This window comes from Tetranychus urticae, chromosome 3 (genome assembly GCF_039701765.1).
Source record: "Tetranychus urticae isolate SD_2017Ah chromosome 3, NJAU_TeUrti_SD_1.0, whole genome shotgun sequence".
NCBI classification, from domain to species: Eukaryota; Metazoa; Arthropoda; class Arachnida; order Trombidiformes; family Tetranychidae; genus Tetranychus; species Tetranychus urticae.
In genome coordinates, this window is record NC_142960.1 from 15,830,432 (window position 1) to 15,853,433 (window position 23,002).

Below are 23,002 nucleotides of genomic sequence, written 5' to 3' on the forward strand. Positions count from 1 at the left end.
TTTCAATGTATCATATCAGCCAGAATATTTCAACTGCTTATTCCCAGCTAACGTTTTAACCAAAAAATATTACCAATTCTATTTGGAGCATTTAAAAATTTTAAATTGAAATAATTTTGTAATAAATTATATGTAACTAGAATATTACGATGGTATCAGGATAATAATCTAAGATTTCCGAAACATTTACACAACTCTTACAATGATAGATGAATAAACGAATAAGACTCAAAATCAGCTGATCCACATACAAACAAAACATTACAACTGGTGTGTCAACATAACATAAAATCGTCTTGTCTGTTTGTGATTATGTTCAATTAATCAAATTAAGTTGAAATTCAATCTTTAATTATTTATAAATTTTATTTACTAAAATTGAAATTTTCACATTGAACGTTTCTTGAGCTTTAACTGTAGTGAAGTGAAAAATGACAACTAACTTTGATATCAAATTGAAACGCTCTAATAAAATATTTCACCAAGGTGTAAGTATTTATTCAAATTTTCCACTTCTATGCTTAATCTTAATCTTCTTAATATATTTTCACAGGAAAATTTAACTGGTGTTATCAGCTTTGACTGTAAAAATGAGTCTCGTCACGAAGGGATCGCTTTGACAGTTGAAGGATTGGTCAAAATGCAATATAGTTCCAAGAATGTCGGGATTATTGATGCCTTTTACAATTCAGTCAAAGTAATGCATAAATTAATTTATTAATTAATACTACCAGAAAATTATGCCCTCGTTAATCGAGACATTGAACTGAGTATCCACCTGCCATCGTTTCTTGTTCTCTCTCTTCCTCTCTTTGACCTTTCACTCGATGTAATCACTATCTATCTCATGTCTTTTATCTTTCCATTTTTCAATCAAGCCAGTGCCATTAATAAACTATTCAGTTGAGATCGCTAAAGGTGGTTATTTACCGGCAGGAAAGACTGACATTGCGTTTGAACTTCCTCTGCGTCCAAAGACTAACAAGACCCTTTACGAAACATATCACGGAGTATTCATAACTATTCAGGTTATTTGTGATTTTTTATTTGAATGACTGGTTAATGCTAAAACTCAATATATTTTTTGTAAATTTACAGTATTTACTTCGGTGTGAAGTTAAAAGATCCATGCTAAACAAGGACTTGTCCAAATGTGTCGAGTTTATGATTGAAACAGAAAGGAAAGATACAGAACCGGTAACTTCAGAAACAAGGCCTACCAGTTTTACAATCACTCCAGAATCGCTCCAGAATGTCAAAGATGTACGTACCATTATTCAAGCAATCAATTACAACAGCTCTCTGTCATTGATTTGTTAAATCTTTATTACTAATACGTAAAATATTTCTTTTATTTTTTCCTCACAGAAACGTAAAGTTCCTTCCTTTCGTGTTAAAGGTACACTTAGCAACACTATTTGCAAGCTAACCGATCCTTTTACCGGTGAACTCGTTATCGAAGAATGTGAAATCCCAATTAGAAGTATTGAATTACAATTAGTCCGAGTTGAAACATGTGGCTGTGCTGAAGGTTACGCTCGAGATGGTAATATTTCAATCTAATTTTATTATTAACTGTTTACATATTCACATTGTAATTTATCCATTGCAGCAACTGAAATACAAAACATTCAAATCGGAGATGGAGACATTTGCCGCGGAGTTCCTATTCCAATTTATATGATATTTCCCCGTCTATTTTCATGCCCAACTCTTATAACTAGCAACTTTAAAATAGGTAAGACTGATCATGATAAAGACTCAGTCTACTAATATACTTATTCATATCTTCTTAATTACTGTTTATTTCCAGAATTCGAGGTGAACGTGATTGTTATATTCGAAGATAATCATTTGATTACTGAAAATTTTCCCATCAAATTAGTTCGATTTTGAGCGTGTCAAAGATACACTTATTGCCACCGAATAATGAAATACAAATGAACGCAGGCAGTCTAAAAATCAATTGCAGCCTGGAGCAGTTTGATATTTTTGATACTTTTTTAAATTAAGAAACGAATGTATTGTAAAAAATGAATCTTTAAGATAATTTTTAAACTAATAATTTTTTGGAGGCTAAATCAATTGAAAATATAAATATGATTTAAGAATATGAAAAATAATCAAATTTCCACTAATAAAAAACATCCAAATGTGCAATCAATTATTTTTTTGAAATGAGTTAATCGTCAATCAGCTCGTGATTTTAATTACTGCATAAATGACTAAACCTTGCATATTATTTTGTCATAATCTAATTTAACAGAAAACACAATGTGATTCAATACATCATAAATTCAATTAAATTTAGCAATGGCAAGAGATGTACATGAAAAAATTGATATAAATTAAAAGTAAACTCGTGTTTACATTCATATTGAATTGAAATCTTTGTGAAATTATTTTAAAATTTTGAAAAATGAACTACTTTTTAATTGTTACCGTTTTGTCTCTATCATTGAGTGAATTACTGAGTGCAACTAGTAACCACCAAATTGAACCTGAACTATCTTCTGGCGAGTATATTGTCCCATCAATTGATCCACAGTCCACCATTGATGCACATGGTACTTCAGAGTGTAGTCTTACATTGAAAGCACACTCATCTAGAGTTGACTTCAATGTTAAAGTGAACGTTGAAAATGCTTCAACAGTTTCAGTGGTTCTTCAAAAATCCTATTCAATCGAGTTAACTGTAACTTGTGATTTGTCTATGAATACACTTGAAGCATACCTTAAAGGTGGGCCCATTACTCAAGATGTAACCAGTCTGGTGAAAGCCAAAAAAAGTGATGAAAAAAGTTGTTCTTGGAGTATTCCTTTGAAATTGCGAACCAAATCATTGTCTGTTAACCTTAAAGATGGTAATTCCGCTGTGTCCATTTATTTAAATGGAAATCCTGTTTACTTCGAAAATGATATTTCGTTTCGAGGATTGTCAACGGAATTAATAATTATCATTGCGATTTGTTGTGTCGTGTTTGGTATCCATTTAATTGTAGCTTTAGTGTGGTTATTTAGAAGGTACAGGTCAAAGGATGAATACCAAAGAATGTAGTTTTGTTGATTAATTACAATAAAAATTATTAAAAAACGAGTCAATATCGATATTGATTTGAATGATTGAAGCTTTTTTTGTCATTTTTAGGATTCTGTTTATTGGTGCTTGTATAAGCCAAGAATCATTCATGGAAGTTCATTCAGCTTAACTGTTTTATTGAAGAGATCTTTTAGTGGTGTAAAATAAAATAAGTGTTATTCCTGGCGTAAAATATTGTCATCACATTTAGCAAAAAATAGATTCAATGGGAATAATTATCAATTAAGAATGTGAGATTTGGAATCGTGCCAACACTATAACAATTTGCGACATATAAGGCCATTCTTTATGGCAGAATTAAATTCTTTCCGTTTCAGCTTTTCCCCAATCATCACTGACTTGCTTTCTTGCAATGGTTTCCATCCATTCGCACCAATTATCGGAGTCTTGCTGGAATCAATGTGAATAAATCATTAAATTCATCGTCCAATGACATTGAGTAATGTAAGTCATTAGTATCATTCATGTATCATGGAAATGGTTTCAGCAAAACTCTTTTATTCGGTAGATCTTTCTTGGTATAATAAAAATAGTTTTTAAAAAGATGTGAGAAAGTCCTAAGAAATGCTCAAGATCCAACCACAATTTACGGCAATTTATAGTGTTTTCAAACTTTCTTGCTGTCAATTTCAGCTTTTTTCCCTTGAATGTCAATCACGTTGAATTAAGGACCAGATAGTATTGAGCTGTTTAGCCGAGCAATCATAGATGACGATAGCATTTGCAATCTTTTCTTCGAAATTTCGCTCATTAAGTTGAGAGCAGAATAAAAATTGTGGATCATCAATTACATCGATGCCGATTTCGCGGGCCAGCAAAGTTATGTACACATCTTCTAAAAAATACAGATCTTTTTGTGAGGTCACTTTAACATGGTCGACTAAAAGCATCACAGCAGCTTGAGTGATAACGTACATGGGACCAGCAGGGTAAGGAGGATAACGGTCGAGATAATCCAATTTGAAGTGCTGATCAGAAGGCATACAATGTCGCTGTTTCCACCAAACAAAACAAGGAACATTCGATTTAAGTAGATGTCCAATAATGGCATTTGAATTTGTATAAGTAGCTAAGTTAGTAACCAAATTGGCGACGTTTATCACAGCATCATCGTCCACTTTAATATAGTACTTGGCGTGACTACAATAGTTTTTGAACCATGAAAGACTAGCGATTGTCTTTAGAGTCAAGTTCCTCCAATCATCGACAAAACTCAATTGAACAATATCTTGATGCATCTCATTCTCCATTGAAATTTCTTTGCTATCACCATGAATCGCTAAAGATCCCAATGAGAACAAGACTTTCATTCCTGCTGCTGTAGCTTCTTTCATCCATGTCGCTCGTATTTGATCTCGGCGGCTTTTTGATCCTACACTTGAAGTTACCATGATAAATGCCAAAGGCATAGAATCTTCACAAAGATGCGGTTTGTTGATGATATATTGATCTGTTAAGTTGATGAGGTCACGGTCGATGAATGCTTTCGGTGAACACCGAGGGCACCAACGCCCAGTTCGACTGTAGATGAATACTTCCTTGAATGCAGTATCAAACCAGTTTAAATTGTAAACCAAAAGGAATACAATAACGAGAGTAAAACGCGTTTGATAATCTTTTAATCTTGACAGGGAAGCTTTCAAACCTTTTAGGTATCGCAATAAAGCAAACATATTAAGAAATCATTAGGAAATTGAGTCTTTTCTTGTTCAAATCAAACTGATAATCCAATGAATAAAATGAATCACCAGAAATACAGGAATCTAGACATCATAACAATCCTTATCAATTTTTTTGATTTAATCTATTTGTTTCTGCGCTTTTCAAATGTCTCATTCAAACTTTGAAATTACATTTGATTTTATTTCAATTATTAGCCACAGTAGGGCTGATTTAATATGAATATTTCAAATTTTCAGAAGAACATAGAAGTTAGAGATGAAAAATAATCAATACGCCAACATTACCTCAACACCTTTAACAATTTTAAGGTTTTTATCATAAAATTATACTTATTTGCGGCGTTAACACAAACTATGGCAACCATAGCTACCTTTTTGTTTTTATCATTAAATGGATCTTTGGATGCAAACAATAATCACCAAATTGAACCTGAACTATCTTCTGACGGGGATATTATTGTCTAATCGATTGCGCCACAGGCACCATTTAAACAAATGGTACATTAGAGTGTAGTCGCACATTAAAAGGGTTTTTACTATTATAAAAGACACAATCGTCACATTTATGCACAAATTGAATTAAACCTAATTTTGAACATTTTTTTACAATAGTGTAGCCTATTTGATTCCAAATCCAGACTGAATAATAAAACATCAAAAGCAAAACTAAACCTTCAACCTGCTTTAACCTTTGTTTAACATGATTCTCTCAGAAATAATAATTCCATAAAAGTTTTAACCAATTTTCAGAAATTTATTTTTTATGACAAAATTTTGAAACGTTTTTTGTCCAAGCGCAAAAATTTTGACACAAAAAGTTGTTGCATTTACTTAATATATTTTATTAGACTTTGGATTCATTTGACCTTACAAATTGCATATTTGAATATCATATTCAATCTAAATTGAAAATTGTCTCAATTTCGGTTTCATAAGATACTCAATAAGTTTGTTCTACCATGGGCCCACAAGCGTGGAATGAAGCTCCATTGGCATGTTCAATTCCAATAGGTTGAGTTGATGGACAGAATTTCTGCAGTCTATGCCCTTCAATTCTGTAAAAAGAAAAGGTATTAATGATAATAATCAGTTAATGATTAGTTTATGTGTAACTTGTTTCTGTGATTTTTTTAGGAAACATTTGATTTGATTTTCACAAAGTTTACACAAAATAGGGAATGATGATTTGATTGAAGATCTTACTGTTTTGGATAACCGTAAATAACAGCTGGTACCGAAGTTGTATACCAATATTCAAGAACAATTTCATCGAAGTAGATGGATGGTTTTTCGGTCGCAAAATCTGGACTATTTGGAGTAGCCAAAGTCCATGAGAGGTAAACAGATTTGATATTTGCAAGCCCAATGGACGATTTAATTTCACCAGTGTATCTGCTATTCATGTTAAGATTAACAGCACTAGAAAATAAAGAAAAATTAAATGGCAATTGTTTACATGAATTAAATGAACCAATGTAGACTTACCGTGGTGTCAATATAAAGTCTTCTGTTGTCTCTTCACCAATTCTGACCACAGAAAGCTTGAGTTTACCTTCATGAGCTGAGAATTTGGTTGATCCTGAGGTTTGGACAGCCACATTGTAGTAGAATGCTAAAGAAGAAAGGATTCACATTATTGAACAATAATTAATTGTAAAACTAATTTAAACCTGAAAATGTATCAATACCTTGGTCAGCATTAACAATGTAAGAGATGTTGGCGAAAAAAACTATTGCCAAGGCAAAAGCTGAAACTTGATAAGTCATCATTTTGAAGAGAAATCTGATTTAATGTTGTTATTTCAATTAGTTTGAATCAATACAATTTTGTTCGTTTGTCTTCTGGTTTAAATATAAAAAATTATCTAAAGATCTACTCGATCCTCCTCCTTCAATTAATAATCTTTGTTACTGGCAGGAATCATAATTTGATGTTTTACCAGATTTTCCAATGTTTCTGCCCATTATCATGATTTAATCAATTCGAACAATGGTGATTTAATTATTGCCAGTCTGATTTTGAGTTAAATTTCAGGTTCATTATTTCAAAAGCACTCAGAGAAACAATTTATCTATGTAGTTTGTTAGATTTGATCACATGCGATAATATTTCCAAGGATTGACTTTCTCTTATCAATTCTGCTGACAATCCAAACTGATTGTGTTTACGTTCATCAGGTATGAACAGTAATGTTTTGGACTAATTTTTCAAAATTAAATTGCACAGTTAGACTAGACTCACAGGCCACATTCAATAACCAAAATAAAGCTGAAATTGCCAAGAATGTGTGGTTAAAAAATTAATTAATTTCGGGCAAAACTTTATAAGTTATGGCCTTAAATGAACAAAGGCATCAAAAGCTGATTTTACCTTTCGTGCAAAACCATATATTTTCAATTGAAAAAAAACTTTTCAAAAAAGGACTTAGATTTCGAACATTTCAAGAGATTATTACCAAATGAAAGATCAGAACTTCATCAACAGAAAAAAACCTGAAATGAGAAAGGAAAGTGTATCTGGATCTTAGAAAGTATTTCAGTGTGTTTAAAGTTGAAAATGGGTAAGGCTGTAGGAACATCCGTATAAGCCGAACTTAGCCAATGCATATTTTTCGACTTAAGACTAGTGGCAGCTTCGGTAAACTGACAAACAACTTAACTGCAACCAAGCTGGTTGTAATTAATTTAAGAACTACAAAAAATATGACTTTCCTATTTCGATCACCGTTTCAATTATGAAACTAGATTTTTCAATGAAACTCATTTTAACCATGTAACTTTTGATGCTTAATCAGAAAATAGTCTTATATTGAGTAATTACATTTGCTTTTCGTAAAACAAATCAGAATCGATGTTTGAATCAATTTTTTATTTAATCGATCGCTTTTTGTGAACGTAAGAGTGAGTGAGCTGAAATTTTCCATTAAAAATTGTTGGTACACATCATGCATTTAATACTTTTTTCGTTTTTTCAACAGTTCTCTTAATTTTGGCCTTTGTCCGGAAAACTTTGAGTCTCAGTATTCTGGGAACACTATCATCTACAATTATCATTCTTTCACCAATTTCATTCATTACTATTAATGAATAATTCAATTCAGAGGGGTCACAAAAAGCGATCGATTTAATTTAGAATTGAATTTGATTTGTTTTACGGAAAAGCAATGTAATTTCTCAATTATAAGACCATTTTCTGGTTATGTATCAAAAGTTACATAGTTTTAGTAAGAATGAGTTTCATTGTAAAATCTTGGAAATATAATATTATCGCATGTGATCGAATCTAACAAACTACATAGATAAATTGTATATACCGGTAGTGGTAATGTTTTAGTGAACAATTTTAATTTTAATTTTAAATTAACTTAACAATATTTACATAACTAATTTTCAATATTATGACCTTTGGCATAGTATATTTCTCGAAGACGTTTAGGCCAAGATTTCATTGCACTCTGTATCATTGCTAGAGGGACTTTTTTGACCTCATCTCTAATAATCTTTTTTAAACCTGTGATCGTTGTTGCTTTTCGCTTAGCGACCTGACTTTTTAAGTAGCCCCATAGGAAAAAATCGCATGGAGCGGCATCTGGGCTAGTAGGAGTATGTTCTGAGGGGGGAATAAACTGAATATTTTTCGAATTTAAAAAATCTAAGGTCACTTTAGCAGTATGAGAGGGCGCAGAGTCTTGGTGGAATATATAATCATTTTCGGGGAAAAGTTTAGGGGCTAAATCATTAATAAAGGGTGTTAATATGGCACTTATATAATATTGAGCATTGATTTTAGCTCCTGGTTCCACAAAAATTGGTTCGGTCAATCCACGAGCCGACATACCAATCCAAACCATAACACCTTTTTTGTGTCGATTCTCAGTTAACGGTGAGCAATCTCGACGAGTTTGGTCACGTTCAATCCATTGAATCGGCCTAGTTTTGTTAGTATCATCAATGTAGAACCAAGCTTCGTCACTGGTGATGAATTTCTCCCATTGATTGCACTTTAACTTGGTATACAAAGGCCATGATCGTCGTCGTCTTTTTTCAACGTTTGCAGCTGTTAATCGATGATTTTTTGGCTTTTTGACCTTTTTTAAATCAATTTTTTCTCGAACAGCATATCTGATGACATCGATTGTTGTATCGAAATGCTTAGCCATGTCAGCATATGTTGGTGGATTCGATTTCTTCATCATTCTTTTAAGTGTCGCTAATTGTTGCTTTGTAAGCGTTCCAAACGATTCACGGCCAACTTTCACATAATAGTTCGATGATGAAGATGATCTATTATTTTTAATGTTAGATAGATGGGCTTTCGAAATTACTATTCCTTCTTTTTTGAAAATACTTTGAATAACAGAAAAGGAGTATCCAAGTTCTAAAAAGGATTTGATTCGACCAATGTCGTTGGCACTGAATTTTTGGGCTGGCATTTCACAAAATCAAAAGTTATTCTAATTATCATAAAATTAACATAAAGTATTCCAAATTTAAGCTTACATAGCAACTGTTGTCATAACAATAAAGCGGTAGAGGCGAAGAGAAATTGTTCACTAAAACATTACCACTACCGGTAGATAACCCTGTATATGGGTTTTTACGAAAGGAAAAATCAGATTTTGATGCCTTTGTTCATTTAGGGCCATCACTTATAAAGATTTTCCCGAAATTAATTAATTTTTTAACCACACATTCTTGGCAATTTCAGCTTTATTTTGGTGATTGAATGTGGCCTGTGAGTCTAGTCTAACTGTGCAATTTAATTTTGAAAAATTAGTCCAAAACATTACTGTTCATACCTGATGAACGTAAACACAATCAGTTTGGATTGTCAGCAGAATTGATAAGAGAAAGTCAATCCTTGGAAATATTATCGCATGTGATCAAATCTAACAAACTACACAGATAAATTGTCAGATTAGCGATAAATTGTTTCTCTGAGTGCGTTTGAAATAATGCCCTGAAATTTAACTTAAAATCGAACTGACAATAATTAAATCACCATTGTGTGAATTGATTAAATCATGATAATGGGCAGAAATCTGGTAAAAAATCAAATTATTTTTCCTGCCAGTAACAAAGATTATTAATTGAAGGAGGAGGATCGAGTAGATCTTTAGATAATTTTTTATATTAAAACCAGAAGACAAACGAACAAAATTGTATTGATTCAAACAAATTGAAATAACAACATAAATCAGATTTCTCTTCAAAATGATGACTTATCAAGTTTCAGCTTTTGCCTTGGCAATAGTTTTTTTCGCCAACATCTCTTACATTGTTAATGCTGACCAAGGTATTGATACATTTTCAGGTTTAAATTAGTTTTACAATTAATTATTGTTCAATAATGTGAATCATTTCTTCTTTAGCATTCTACTACAATGTGGCTGTCCAAACCTCAGGATCAACCAAATTCTCAGCTCATGAAGGTAAACTCAAGCTTTCTGTGGTCAGAATTGGTGAAGAGACAACAGAAGACTTTATATTGACACCACGGTAAGTCTACATTGGTTCATTTAATTCATGTAAACAATTGCCATTTAATTTTTCTTTATTTTCTAGTGCTGTTAATCTTACCATGAATAGCAGATACACTGGTGAAATTAAATCGTCCATTTGGTTTCCAAATATCAAATCTGTTTACCTCTCATGGACTTTGGCTACTCCAAACAGTCCAGATTTTGCAACCGCAAAACCATCCATCTACTTCGATGAAATTGTTCTTGAATATTGGTATACAACTTCGGAACCTGTTATTTACGGTTATCCAGAACGGTAAGATCTTCAATCAAATCATAATTCCCTATTTTGTGTAAACTTTTTGAAAATCAAATCAAATGTTTCCTAAAAAAATCACAGACACAAGTTACACATAAACTAATCATTAACTAACACTTATTATTAATACCTTTTCTTTATTACAGTATTAACAGGCATAGACTGCAGAAATTCTGTCCACCAACTCAACCCATTGGAATTGCACATGCCGATGGAGCTTCATTCCACGCTTGTGGGCCCATGGTAATAGAACAAACTTATTGAGTATCGTGTGAAACCGAAATTGAGACAATTTTCAATTTAGATTGAATATGATATTCAAATATGCAAACTGTAAAGTCAAAAAAATTCATTTTTAATTAAAGTCTAATAAAATATATTAAGTAAATGCAACAACTTTTTGTGTCACAATTATTGCGCTTGGACCAAAAACGTTTCAAAATTTTTTCGGTCACATAAATTTTGGGATAAAAAATAAATTTCTGAAAATTGGTTAAAACTTTTATGGAATTATTGTTTCTGAGAGAATAATGTTTAAACAAAGGTTAAAGCAGGTTAAAGGTTTAGTTTTGCTTTGGATCTTTTATTATTCAGTCTGGATTTGGAATCAAATAGGCTACACTATTGTAAAAAATGTTCAAAATTATGCTGAAATTGCAATTTAATGTCGATGCAGTTACACGAATTTACTCGAAGTAAAATATTGTTTTACATTATCCATCTATGATTACAGTATTGGTACAATGATTTTGAACAAAAGAGTTTTAATTTTAACATTTTGTTCGATTGTATGTTCAATGCATCTATTTACTGTTGTGAATGAGTTTCTAAAGTTTCAATGAATGAATGAAATGAACTTTAAGTGTTGACAAGCTTGGCTGGGGTTTGGTCAAATTTGTAACAATTGACAGTAGTTTGACCGTAGTGTCACAGTAATGTCAGAAATGAATTTCCAGAGTAAAAAAGCTTATCATCTGAAACAGTAAAAAGTAAAAATAAAATAAGCATTAAAATATTGATTCGCTTTAACAATAAAAACTATTGATCTACTGAGATGGATTTGGTAAAACAATTTTTCACCAAATCGACTGTTAATTTATTCAACATTCACTTACTTATTGAATTTTCAATTGAATAATCAGAGGGTCAGAAACAAATAACAAGCGTTGAAGAGCTTGGAAGCTAAAAATTCTGGGAAACAAAAGAGGCTGAAATCGGTTATATTTTAAACTGGTTTAACAGTAAAACTACTGTTTTACTATGAGTGATTTGGTAAAACAATTTCTTACCAATTCGAATTATGATCAGAACATACCTTGATTATTATGGTAAAACTGGCTTTGATGATATAAATTTTATATTTCCAATAAGTTGCACAAATACTGGACCTGCTTAGGAAGAGTGAAGAAACATTAGTTAAATCTTTATATTTACTAAATAGTATCAGTAAAAACTTACTTTGTTTTGGATGATTTAAACAAGTATTTAAAAAATATTAAAGTCGATTTAATGTTGAATCAATTTTGAGGAAATTCAATGAATTGAACAATTGTTAAACCAATAAAGGAGTGAATGGTGGAGTAAAACATGTACACTCGTTTGCATTAAGTTTGTTACTTGTAAACATAGCTGATAGCATAATTTTTCATTTTAGATCATACTTTTAATCTTTCATTTATCAATAATTGATTACACCTCCATTTTTATCAATAACTTGCCTTAATCTTCGAGGCATTGATTGAGTTGAAGTAACAAAATAATTATGATCTGAACTCAATTCTTGCCATGCTTTACAAATATTGTTCCATAGAACTTGATCATTATTATTATAGTATTTTCACAATTGATTTTTTTCTTAATAATTGACCACACATTTTCGCTTGGATGAGATCAGGGGAACGAGCTGGATGAGGGAGTCTGAAACAATGGAGATCATTTGTTAAAATTTGATTGAAAAGAGCTTGACATATTCTTGAATTATGAATTGGACTATTATCTTGAACGAGAAAAGAAGGTCGTCTATTGAATATTGATGAAATATAAGGTTTAACATAGAAGTTCAAAATATCACAATAAATTCTTGAATTAAGGTTTTCTCTGATTCTGATCAAAGGTCCAAGACCATGAATACTCATTATACCAAAAACAGATACTGATTTACGACCAGATCCATTTGTAAAACCAATATAAGTTTCATCAAATCGTGTACCAAAAGGGCGTCTTACCAATATAACATTTCTGTTATCAGATGAAAATGTTGCCTCGTCGACGAAAAAAGTTTGCCAATCCAAATAACGTTCAGCATAATTCATTCTTTGAAGTTTGCTGTTTTAAACGGTGAGTCGATTGAAGCCAAAACAATGGTCAAATCCTCTTCAAAATTGGTCAAACGTGGACGTTTATTATTTTTATAGTTAGTATTGAGTTCACCAGTTGTTAAATATCGTTCAAACCAACGGTAAACAATCATTTAAGAAATATTGACTTGGTCAGAAATTAAGTTTACTGGTATACCGATAGTGATGAGGCCAATGATTTCAAGTCTAGTTTTACTTTCGATTGCTCGAGGCATAATTAGATCCCAAATAAACAAATAAACAGACAAACTAAATGACCAATTTTTTCCTTTTCCTATTCTTATCTTTTGATTTATTAAATCTAACTCTTATCAATTGAATTGAAATATTCATTATCTTTGCTACAAAAGTATGTGAAAAATTACGTTGTCAGCTGTGTTTACAAGTAACAAACTTAATACAAACGAAAGTAAGTGTTGCGCTTCATCTGCTTGAGCACCCCCTTTTTTAGCAAAGAAAGACTTTTCGCTAAATTCAACTTCTTAATATCTTATATGAAAATTGCAAGTCCGAATCTTGCAAAGATTGAATCAATTAATTACCTACCCTGTTCAAACTTGAATTTTTTGGTAACCTGGATTCCATTTAATTCGATTACGATTGTATTATTTTATTTTTTGCTTGAATCCGAAGGTTATTTCATTTGATACGAGATGGGGAGACCATCGAACTGACAATTTTAGGTACCTGACTGTAAATGTTGTTTGTTGAAAATTAATTTGAGAACTACAAAAATATGACTTACTGTGAATATAAGTTTCACGGACACAGAAAGCGGTCAGTTTAATTGAAAATCGAACTGATCTATTGTATAAAAGCATAAGGTTTTATTTCTCAAGATGAGTGCATTTTATGGTTAGTCATCAAAGTTTACATCAGGAGAATGAGTTTCACGAAAAAATCATGTACACACTCCTTTGATCGATAATTTTCTGTAAACTGTAAAAAGCAATATGAACTTTATTTCAAAAAAATTAGCGGATCAATGGATCTCATTTGATTTACATACCGCGTTGATAAACCGATTTAACCTTAGAAACAAATAGTAAGATTATTCCCGTTAACCGAAAAAAGTGTTTAAATTATTTATGACTTCAGGTGTATATGAACGTAAACAGTTTAGATTGTCAGCAGAATTGATAGGAGAAAGTCAATTCTTGGAAATAATACCGCATGTGATCAAATCTAACAAAACAACACAGATAAATTGTTTCTTTGAGTGCGTTTGAAACAATGTACCTGGAATTTAACTTATTAATAAACTAATAAAATCGAACTGGAAATAATTAAATCACCATTGTTTGAATTGATTAAAGCATGATAATGGGCAGAAATCTGGTAAAAAATCAAATTATTATTCCTGGCAGTAACAAAAAATTATTAATTGAAGGAGACGAACCGAGTAGATCTTTAGATAATTTTTCATATTAAAACCAGAAGACAAGCGAACAAAATTGTATTGATTCAAACGAATTGAAATAACATTAAATTAACACTCCAAAATGATGACTTATCAAGTTTCAGCTTTTGCCTTGGCAATAGTTTTTGTCGCCAACATCTCTTACATTGTTAATGCGTACGAAGGTATTGATACATTTTCAGGTTTAAATTAGTTTTACAATTAATTATTGTTCAATAATGTGAATCCTTTCTTCTTCAGTATTCAACTATGATGTGACTGTCCAAACCTCAGGATCAGCCAAATTCTCAGCTCATGATGGTAAACTCAAGCTTTCTGTGGTCAGAATCGGTGAAGAGACATCAGAAGATTTTGTATTGACACCACGGTAAGTCTATATTGGTTCATTTAATTCATGTAAACAATTGCCATTTAATTTTTCTTTATTTTCTAGGGATGTTAATCTTGCCATGAATAGCGAATACACTGGTCAAATTGCATCGTCCATTGAGCTTGAAGATATCAAATCTGTTTACCTCTCATGGACTTTGGCTAAACCAAACAGCCCAGATTTTGCGATCGAAAAACCATCCATCTATTTCGATCACATTGTTTTTGACTATAAATATAAAGAATGGATATATCGAGGACAGTAAGATCTTCAATCAAATCATAATTCCCTATTTTGTGTAAACTTTTTGAAAATCAAATCAAATGTTTCCTAAAAAAATCACAGAAACAAGTTACACATAAACTAATCATTAACTAATTATTATCATTAATACCTTTTCTTTATTACAGTATTAACAGGCAAAAACTGCAAAAATTCTGTCCACCAACTCAACCTATTGGAATTGAACATGCCGATGGAGCTTCATTCAACGCTTGTGGGCCCATGGTAGAGCGAATAATATATTAATAATACCATTTTAATGATTTTCTGTCTTAATGAATTCCGTTGATGCTAGAAATAATAAGTATCATGTGAAACCGAAATTGAGACAATTTTCAATTTAGATTTAATCTGATATTCAAATATGCAAACTGTAAGGTCAAATGAATTCATTTTTAATTAAAGTTTAATAAAATATATTAAGTAAATGCAACAACTTTTTGTGTCAAAATTATTGCGCTTGGACCAAAAAAGTTTCAAAATTTTTTCGGTCACATAAATTTTGGGATAAAAAATAAATGTCTGAAAATTGGTTAAACTAATATGGAATTATTGTTTCTGAGAGAATCATGTTAAACAAAGGTAAAGCAGGTTGAAGGTTTAATTTTGCTTTTGATGTTTTATTATTCAGTCTGGATTTTGAATCAAATAGGCTACACTATTGTAAAAAATGTTCAAAATTAGGTTTAATTCATCCTTATTCATTTTCTTACCATTATTCAAGAACAAAACATTTGTTTTTCATCATAATATCGTCAATATGATTGTTCAATTTTATAAAAATATAATAGCTTATTCCAAAATTTACATAAAGATTTTTTATCCAATTCAAACCCAATCTGTCATTTTGCTGTTTGCAAAGTAATTGACTTTAACAAGCGACTATTAAATATTTTCAAAACTAGCGATGATTATTTGTGAAGACATTCGTAGATTTGCAATGAAGACAATTTAATACACAATTGAATCAATAAGGTTTGATTAATTTGATAAATTGGTCAAGCAAATGTAAATAATAAGCTGAACCCAAAACAACATTTGGAATGAATTTTAATTGTTTATATTTTGAGTGTAATCAATCATTTGAAGGTTCCCCAAGTAACTATTTTGTGCTAAAGAATACAATTAAATTGATTTTCACATTTGCAATTGCAATTTAATGTCGATGCAGTTACACGAATTTACTCGAAGTAAAATATTGTTTTACATTATCCATCTATGATTACAGTATTGGTACAATGATTTTGAACAGAAGAGTTTTAATTTTAACATTTTGTTCGATTGGATGTTCAATTCATCTATTTACTGTTATAAATGAGTTTCTTAAGTTTCCTGTTCGAACTGATATTATTTACGATTATCCCGAGAAAATGATTGTTCCTGAAATCGACATTATCTTGTACAATATTGATTTGTTGAATTTGACTGAACTCTATCTAAAGCATCCGGAAAAGATGGCAGATATTTGTAGATTAAAATTTTCTAACTTAACAATCATATCGAATGGGGAATTCAATTCTGATTGCACCAAATTCTTAAAATCTTATCATGAAAGTGGTTTCTTTATTGCTAAAATTTTGACTGTTGGTGATTTAGAAAGTGTAAACATCGAATCCTTGATCTTTGAATATAAAATATCCGGTTTTATTCGAAACGATTTATGTTCAATAAAGAGGTATTTCAACGCAATAAACACTTTCATCAGAGTCTCATGTCGAGAGGATTCAAAGCCGATAGAGAGAAGATTAGTGCAAAATATTGTAGCTGATGATCGCTTTTGCATAATGCATAGCATTTATCATCATTTTGGTGTTCGTCTCGCACACACAAACAGTTCAATCAATCCTGATGAAATAAATTACATGGCAGTTGATAGAGAAGCGGGTGAAAATGTATTTACGCGTTTACGTTATAGAGAAACAGTAATTGAAAACAGCGAATGGCCTTACCAAACCAATTGCCGACACTATCAGAAATCAAAAATATTTAGCCAATGTTTACGCGAGAAAATATTCAATTCATATCCAGGAATGGTTCAGCTGGAAGATGTTCTTCATGTTGGTCAATTTCCAGCCGATTTCAAGTTTGAAGACTTTTTATCTGTTAATGAAACGCTTCAAAAAGTACGAAATGAATGTGCGGAACAAGTTAAACAGCTTCAATGCATTGTGGAAACTTATCAAACTCAAGGTAGAACTTACAAAGAGAAAGGTTCAGATCTCGGTTTAATCTGTTTGGAGAATCAAATTGATTTCAATGTTATTCTCAAAACGTATCCCAAGTCAACATTCACTGAGCTTCTCATATACATTAGCAGTATACTTGGAATCTGGTTTGGAATCTCAATCTATGGAAAATTGATCGATGGATTCATTTTCCCAGCAATCCCTCAGCGCTCAGCCCATATTTATCCCTTCATATATATGTGAATAGATAGACTTAGTTTTCAGTCTGAGTTCACGGAAGACTGATAGAGATGTCCATTTTGCATTAATCACCGAACTGATTATCCCGAAGGTCCTGTAATGCATCTGAAAGCCGCTTCAATGGTGCATATGCTGCTTGAAATTGAATACATACAATGACAATAGGCGTAATAACAATAGTACAACAAGTGTTTAACAAGTTAAAGAAACCGTTTGCATTACAATATCGAAGATCTTATAAACCATGAAAACAGTTGATTGCTATGAAACTCTGAATCTGAATTCTGTATCTGTCAAAGCTTCATGATGCTGTGATGCATGAAACTAAAATAAATTGTATATTGTTATATGGAATCAATAAATAAAATTATGACTTACTTTTGTATTAATTATGTAATCATCTATTATGTACAAATATTTGAAAGACTAGCGAGGCTATTGTCGTAGTTAGACATAAGCAGATTTTCAATGAAGACAATTTTAGATACAATAAAGTTTGATTAATTTGATAAATCGATCAAATGAAAGGCCAATAATAAGTTTGATGTTTCGATTCAGATCCCAACCTGTAACAATGCACCACGAAGAACTGTCGATCAATCATATATTCCAGTATTAACACAATATATCAAGGTCCAATGAATTAAATTTCGTTGTTTTAATAAATTGCAAAAACAACTATTAAGAATGATGACTAAAATAGGGAAACGTTGCCAGTTGCTACTGAAAAGACACATTTAACACATTTATGCACAAATTAACTAACAAATGGGTAAAAACGGGTATAAATTAATTTCTTTCAGATTAAGACACTGTTGGTTTGTAGGAACATGAAAACTGAATCCATTTGCGCGATTTAAAAATTTCTCTGATCCACAGTTTTCGAGAAAATCGAAGCCAAAGTTTAAACTCGCAAAGCTTTTTTTGCATCTATGGAAGCATATTTTTTCATTAAACTCACTTTTAATGACACTTTTTATGATCAACCAGCAAATATACTAAGAGAAATAAAACCTTTCTTTTTTTTACAAAACGGATTAGTTCGATTTTCAATTAAACCGATCAAGTGTACGCAAGGCGACTTGAAACTTATTATTTGAAGATTAAAATTGCTATTATAAATCACGGTGAAAATACTTTTCTCAATTTATTAATATATTAATAGAAACAGTTCTCTTGATTTTGGCCATTGGCCTTAAAATTTTGAACCTCAAATGTTTCGAGTATGGTATCACCTACAATCATCATTCTTCTACCAATTTAATTCTTTACTAATTGATTCAATTCAATTTAATTTAATAACTTTTCATTAACAGGTACATAACATTAACATTTAGGTCATAATTTTTAGGTTTTAAATGTACGAGCAACAAAACAAACTCATCTCAACCCATTTCTTGGTAAATAAATCAATTTTCTGGTTGAACTTGCAAATGAAATACAAAAAGTACTGCTAAAGGCTCCAACATTTGAGTTAAGAGTTGAAACTTGGTGGGTCTGTAGGAACATAAAAACTAAGTTCATTGGTACTATTAAATGCTTCATTCGGTGCACAGTTTTCGAGATAATCGAGGTTAAAGTTGAAACTTCGTTCGTCTTTGAGTCAGCTATGGAAGCAAATTTTTCCATGAAACTTATTTTAACGATGTAACTTTTGATGACTGACCAGAAATGGTATTATTTCGAGAAATAAAATTTTTTGTTTATGCAAAACAGATCAAGTTCGGTTTTGAGTTAAACCGACCGCTTTCTGTGACCGTAAGAGTTAGAGATATGCAACTTATAAATAACCACAAAAATTTTGTGTTAATATCATGGGTTGAATAATTTTTTCCATTTGTCAACAGTTTTCTTGATTTTGGCCATTGGCCTTAAAACTTTGAGCCTCGATGTTTCGAAAAGGCACCACCTACAGTCATCATTCTTTCACTAAACATTAGATTTCCTTATTGGTTGAAACATTATATGACTGATAACGAATAAAATCTGAACTAATCATTTAATAATCAACATCCTTCAAAACATAAGATTTATGCTTAGTAACTGTCACTTGTGTCATAACATTGAGCGAAAAAACAGATTCAAAAGAAACAATTATCATTTAAGAAACAGTTTGGTCCAGAGACGGGCCCAATCCTATAATTATGTTTTGCGATATATAAGGCCATTCTTTCTGACAGAATTCGATTCTTTCCCTTTCAGTTTTTCCCCAATCATCAATATTCAGTATCATCGCCGACTTGCTTTCCTGTAATGTTTTCCATCTAGTTTTCCCAATCATTGGAGTCTCGCTGGAAAAAAATAGTGAATAAAAATCATTAAATTATATACTCAATGGTATCAGTAAACTTACCCATGCTCAGCAAAATAAGTCCAGATTTTCAACATTTCGCGAGACAATGCAGCGTCTTTCTGTGCACAACTAGGATTCAGCAGATGTATTCCGAAAACATAAAACATATCAACACCATGATAAGTTCCTATCCATTCAGGCATATGGTCAGTTGTTGGCTTTTGAGTGTGATAATAAGCATAAACTTTACCACCCTGTGTACCTAAACTAGAAGCGTACTGAAGTCCAAACACATAAGTTGGACAAATAAATGTAGCGTCACTGTAAGCTCTTTCAAGTTGAGACCTGAAATCTGAATTGTTGTTTTCAGGACCAAAGTAGAGTTCACGGAAATAGTCAACTGATTCAGAATCAAAGATGCGCTTCAAGTAGGTTGTAGCTTGTTGGTAGGATATTGACTCTGGCACTTTTGAGTAATCGAAAACTATGGGGTCGATAGCTTTCATGAAAACCGAACCGTCATTTTTCACAACACCCAATAGAATGTCAATCGAATTATCAAAGAATCCTTCCGCGAAAGCTTTGGATGGTTCGTAAGGCAGAAAGTCGTCACCCACTTTGAAGGAATATGCTAATACTTTATCACTTATGTTATCTAATATTTCGTTTGCTGGCAATTTTTGCATACATTCAAGAACATCTTTCGATTTTGAACATGAAGTTTTGTTGTAAAGTTCCCAAGAATCTAGAACCAAGGTATCATCGTTGTGATTCTGGTAAATTGTTCCTGATTCAAGAATAGCTCTTTTGAAAAGTCCTTTCGAAAGCGGAGACAACAGATGAGCAGAGACTGAGACCGATCCAGCAGATGCACCGAAAATTGTCACACTATTCGGATCACCGCCAAACTTTTGAATATTTTCATGGACCCACTTCAAAGCAAGTAGCTGATCCTGTAAACCAATATTCGAAGGAACTCTAGGCTCATCAGCTCCAAAGTGAATAAAACCAAATGCATTGAGACGATAATTGAGAGAGACGAGTACGACATCATGTAATGGAACCATTGGATTTGCCAGAATAAGCCCAGATCCTGTTGTAAATCCACCGCCATGAATCCAGAAAAGCACTGGTCGTTGTTTGTTTGATGAGTTATTAAAAGTTGATTCCGTAACAAAAATATTGAGATAAAGACAATCTTCACTGGCTCTTAATAGCCCATTGTTTGGTTGGAGACAAGCTGGACCAAAATCAATCACTGATTTAACCCCAGTCCATGGATCTGGTTCAACTGGTAACTGGAATCTCAATTTATCAACCGGTGGCTTTGCATAAGGAATACCGAGAAACTGATAAACACCAATGGATTCATATTCAGTAACTTTACCTTGAATAGGGCCACTAGTCAAGTTAACTATTGGAGTTAAATTGAGACCATGAATGGGTGAAAAAATTAAACAAAAAACTATCAAAAAATTCATTTCAAAGATACAAGATTAATTGTTGTTTATTCAATTTAACAAAATGAAACATAATTAAAAGCACATCAGTATTGTACCTTTATATTTTATAATTATCTCAAATAAATCAGTAAATTGTGATTGAGAGCCGAAGATAATCTGAGAAAACAATAGAAAAACAATTGAACAAATAACATACTTTACCGAACAATAAATTTTAGTGCAAAGTTATCGGGGAAATTCACTTTAATTTGCAATCAGTTTGATCATGTTTATAAAGTTTAGCGATTTTTTCGACTTTAGAACCCTTGGAATGCTTATTAATAGAAGTCAATTCAAATTTTCAACTCAATTCTCGAGAGTTTATCGTGAATTCAGTAATAAATGATCGCACAATTGATGAAAGATATATTTTGAACCATTCACATCGAAATCTGCAAAGCTTTAGCAAGGGTGCTCACTAAGAAACCAAAATTCACAAAACGATCGAACACCTTTCTCATTTTATTGACATTTCTCTTGATTTTGACCATTAGCTTAAAAACTTTGAGCCTCAAAATTTCGAGAATGGTAGCACCTACAATCAATCGTGGCCAAACTGATCACGTTTCTAAGAAAAATTTTACACAGCATGCGATCATTGACCGGAATATGACATCCAAAAAATTAGTAGGAATTTTACGGGGCTCTTACTACTGCGAAGTTCATGCAAATACACTGTAGAGGCAGGGGCAAATACAGAATCCGTATTTTAAACTATTAAGTTTTGGTGGTAAATTGCAAAAACAAGTATTAAAGATGACGACTAAAATAAGGGAAACGTTGCCAGTTGCAACTGAAAAGACATTTATGCACTTTACTAACAAATAAATAAATAAAATAAAATAAATCTCTCAATAAATAATTCTAAATAAATTTCTTTCAGATTGAGACACCATTGGCTTGTGAAAACATGCAAACTGAATCCATTTGCGCGATTCAAAAGTTTCTATGATCGATAGTTTTCGAGAAAATTAAGGTCAATGTTGAAACCTACAAAGCTTTTTCTACATCTATGGAAGCATATTTTTCCATGAAACTCATTTTGATGATGTTACTATGGTTGGTCAACCAGAAAATGTATTTATTTTGAGAAATAAAACTTTTATTTTTCTGCGAAACAGATTAGCTCGATTTCCAATTAAACCAACCACTTTATGTGACCGTAAGAGTTAGAGAACTGAAACGTATCATTAGTCCACGAAAATTGTTGATTAATATTATGGATTGAATACTTTTTTCGATTTGTCAACAGTTCTCTTGATTTTGGCCATTGGCCTTAAAACTTTGATCCTCAATATTTTGAGAATGGCATCACTTACAATCGTCATTCTTTCTCGAAACATTAGATTTCATTATGGGCTATGATACATTGAAATATTAAAGCATTCAAAATCCTACAAAAAAAGTAATAGCATTACTCATGTTGTCAAATCTTGGAGCATTAAGTTGAATAGTTACTAAACACAAATCTTATGCGTTAGAAGGATATTGGTTATTAAATGAATTAGCTCAGATTTTATTCGGTATCAGTCAAATAATATTTTAAGCCATAATGAAACTAATTTTTGGTGAAAGAATGATGACTGTAGGTGATGCCATTCTCTAAATATTGAGGATAAAAGTTTTAAGGCTAATGGCCAAAATCAAGAGAAATGTTGTTAAATTGCAAAAAAGTATTCGCACATAATGTGTTTTATGGACAAATAATAAGTTTCAAGTCGAATCCATACCAATAGACGAATGCATAGTTCGTATTTTATGCTATTCAGTTTTGCCGTAAATTTCTTGG

At 31.7% G+C, this 23,002-nt stretch overlaps 6 protein-coding genes and 1 long non-coding RNA gene across 8 annotated transcripts; 3 read left to right on the forward strand and 4 right to left on the reverse strand.

The window, feature by feature from the left end:
• Positions 1-261: 261 nt before the first annotated feature.
• Positions 262-2,164, forward strand: LOC107363941 (vacuolar protein sorting-associated protein 26C). The gene is made up of 7 exons (XM_015931226.3): positions 262-488; positions 554-697; positions 879-1,028; positions 1,099-1,263; positions 1,369-1,546; positions 1,613-1,738; positions 1,814-2,164. The coding sequence occupies exons 1-7, from the start codon at positions 432-434 to the stop codon at positions 1,894-1,896; spliced, it is 903 nt and encodes a 300-aa protein (XP_015786712.1). The 5' UTR covers positions 262-431; the 3' UTR covers positions 1,897-2,164.
• A 226-nt stretch (positions 2,165-2,390) lies between these two features.
• On the reverse strand, positions 2,391-4,885 carry LOC107364326 (beta-1,3-galactosyltransferase 5-like). Its single transcript, XM_015931663.3, has one exon. The coding sequence runs from the start codon at positions 4,771-4,773 to the stop codon at positions 3,751-3,753; it is 1,023 nt and encodes a 340-aa protein (XP_015787149.1). The 5' UTR covers positions 4,774-4,885; the 3' UTR covers positions 2,391-3,750.
• A 715-nt stretch (positions 4,886-5,600) lies between these two features.
• LOC107363948 (uncharacterized) lies at positions 5,601-6,595 on the reverse strand. Its single transcript, XM_015931230.3, has 4 exons — positions 6,471-6,595; positions 6,268-6,394; positions 5,986-6,201; positions 5,601-5,837 (listed from the first exon to the last, which is right to left on the reverse strand). Exons 1-4 carry the CDS (start codon positions 6,550-6,552, stop codon positions 5,723-5,725), a joined length of 540 nt encoding a protein of 179 aa, XP_015786716.2. The 5' UTR covers positions 6,553-6,595; the 3' UTR covers positions 5,601-5,722.
• Positions 6,596-9,917: 3,322 nt separating this feature from the next.
• On the forward strand, positions 9,918-10,959 carry LOC107363953 (uncharacterized). Its single transcript, XM_015931232.3, has 4 exons — positions 9,918-10,078; positions 10,155-10,281; positions 10,348-10,560; positions 10,710-10,959. The coding sequence occupies exons 1-4, from the start codon at positions 9,997-9,999 to the stop codon at positions 10,825-10,827; spliced, it is 540 nt and encodes a 179-aa protein (XP_015786718.1). The 5' UTR covers positions 9,918-9,996; the 3' UTR covers positions 10,828-10,959.
• A 275-nt stretch (positions 10,960-11,234) lies between these two features.
• Positions 11,235-12,360, reverse strand: LOC112539047 (uncharacterized). Of its 2 annotated transcripts, none has more exons than XR_016199596.1 (4): positions 12,022-12,360; positions 11,879-11,951; positions 11,679-11,754; positions 11,235-11,537 (listed from the first exon to the last, which is right to left on the reverse strand). It is a non-coding gene; the product is annotated as an uncharacterized LOC112539047 (long non-coding RNA). The 2 variants fall into 2 exon arrangements; XR_003082605.2 differs by having other exon boundaries at positions 11,879-11,954.
• A 2,001-nt stretch (positions 12,361-14,361) lies between these two features.
• LOC107363968 (uncharacterized) lies at positions 14,362-15,420 on the forward strand. Its single transcript, XM_015931242.3, has 4 exons — positions 14,362-14,504; positions 14,581-14,707; positions 14,774-14,971; positions 15,121-15,420. The coding sequence occupies exons 1-4, from the start codon at positions 14,423-14,425 to the stop codon at positions 15,236-15,238; spliced, it is 525 nt and encodes a 174-aa protein (XP_015786728.2). The 5' UTR covers positions 14,362-14,422; the 3' UTR covers positions 15,239-15,420.
• A 3,972-nt stretch (positions 15,421-19,392) lies between these two features.
• On the reverse strand, positions 19,393-21,235 carry LOC107364072 (acetylcholinesterase-like). The gene is made up of 2 exons (XM_015931371.3): positions 19,772-21,235; positions 19,393-19,709 (listed from the first exon to the last, which is right to left on the reverse strand). The coding sequence occupies exons 1-2, from the start codon at positions 21,190-21,192 to the stop codon at positions 19,520-19,522; spliced, it is 1,611 nt and encodes a 536-aa protein (XP_015786857.1). The 5' UTR covers positions 21,193-21,235; the 3' UTR covers positions 19,393-19,519.
• Positions 21,236-23,002: the final 1,767 nt, after the last annotated feature.

Coding starts and splice junctions, on each gene's coding strand:
- LOC107363941 (XM_015931226.3), top strand. CDS start 432: ATGACAACTAACTTTGATATCAAATTGAAACGCTCTAATAAAATATTT. Junction 489..553: donor ATAAAATATTTCACCAAGGT/GTAAGTATTTAT, acceptor ATATTTTCACAG/GAAAATTTAACTGGTGTTAT. Junction 1,739..1,813: donor AACTAGCAACTTTAAAATAG/GTAAGACTGATC, acceptor GTTTATTTCCAG/AATTCGAGGTGAACGTGATT.
- LOC107364326 (XM_015931663.3), bottom strand. CDS start 4,773: ATGTTTGCTTTATTGCGATACCTAAAAGGTTTGAAAGCTTCCCTGTCA.
- LOC107363948 (XM_015931230.3), bottom strand. CDS start 6,552: ATGATGACTTATCAAGTTTCAGCTTTTGCCTTGGCAATAGTTTTTTTC. Junction 6,395..6,470: donor CATTGTTAATGCTGACCAAG/GTATTGATACAT, acceptor TTTCTTCTTTAG/CATTCTACTACAATGTGGCT. Junction 6,202..6,267: donor GACTTTATATTGACACCACG/GTAAGTCTACAT, acceptor TTTATTTTCTAG/TGCTGTTAATCTTAACATGA.
- LOC107363953 (XM_015931232.3), top strand. CDS start 9,997: ATGATGACTTATCAAGTTTCAGCTTTTGCCTTGGCAATAGTTTTTTTC. Junction 10,079..10,154: donor CATTGTTAATGCTGACCAAG/GTATTGATACAT, acceptor TTTCTTCTTTAG/CATTCTACTACAATGTGGCT. Junction 10,282..10,347: donor GACTTTATATTGACACCACG/GTAAGTCTACAT, acceptor TTTATTTTCTAG/TGCTGTTAATCTTACCATGA.
- LOC107363968 (XM_015931242.3), top strand. CDS start 14,423: ATGATGACTTATCAAGTTTCAGCTTTTGCCTTGGCAATAGTTTTTGTC. Junction 14,708..14,773: donor GATTTTGTATTGACACCACG/GTAAGTCTATAT, acceptor TTTATTTTCTAG/GGATGTTAATCTTGCCATGA. Junction 14,972..15,120: donor GAATGGATATATCGAGGACA/GTAAGATCTTCA, acceptor TCTTTATTACAG/TATTAACAGGCAAAAACTGC.
- LOC107364072 (XM_015931371.3), bottom strand. CDS start 21,192: ATGAATTTTTTGATAGTTTTTTGTTTAATTTTTTCACCCATTCATGGT. Junction 19,710..19,771: donor ACTTATTTTGCTGAGCATGG/GTAAGTTTACTG, acceptor ATTTTTTTCCAG/CGAGACTCCAATGATTGGGA.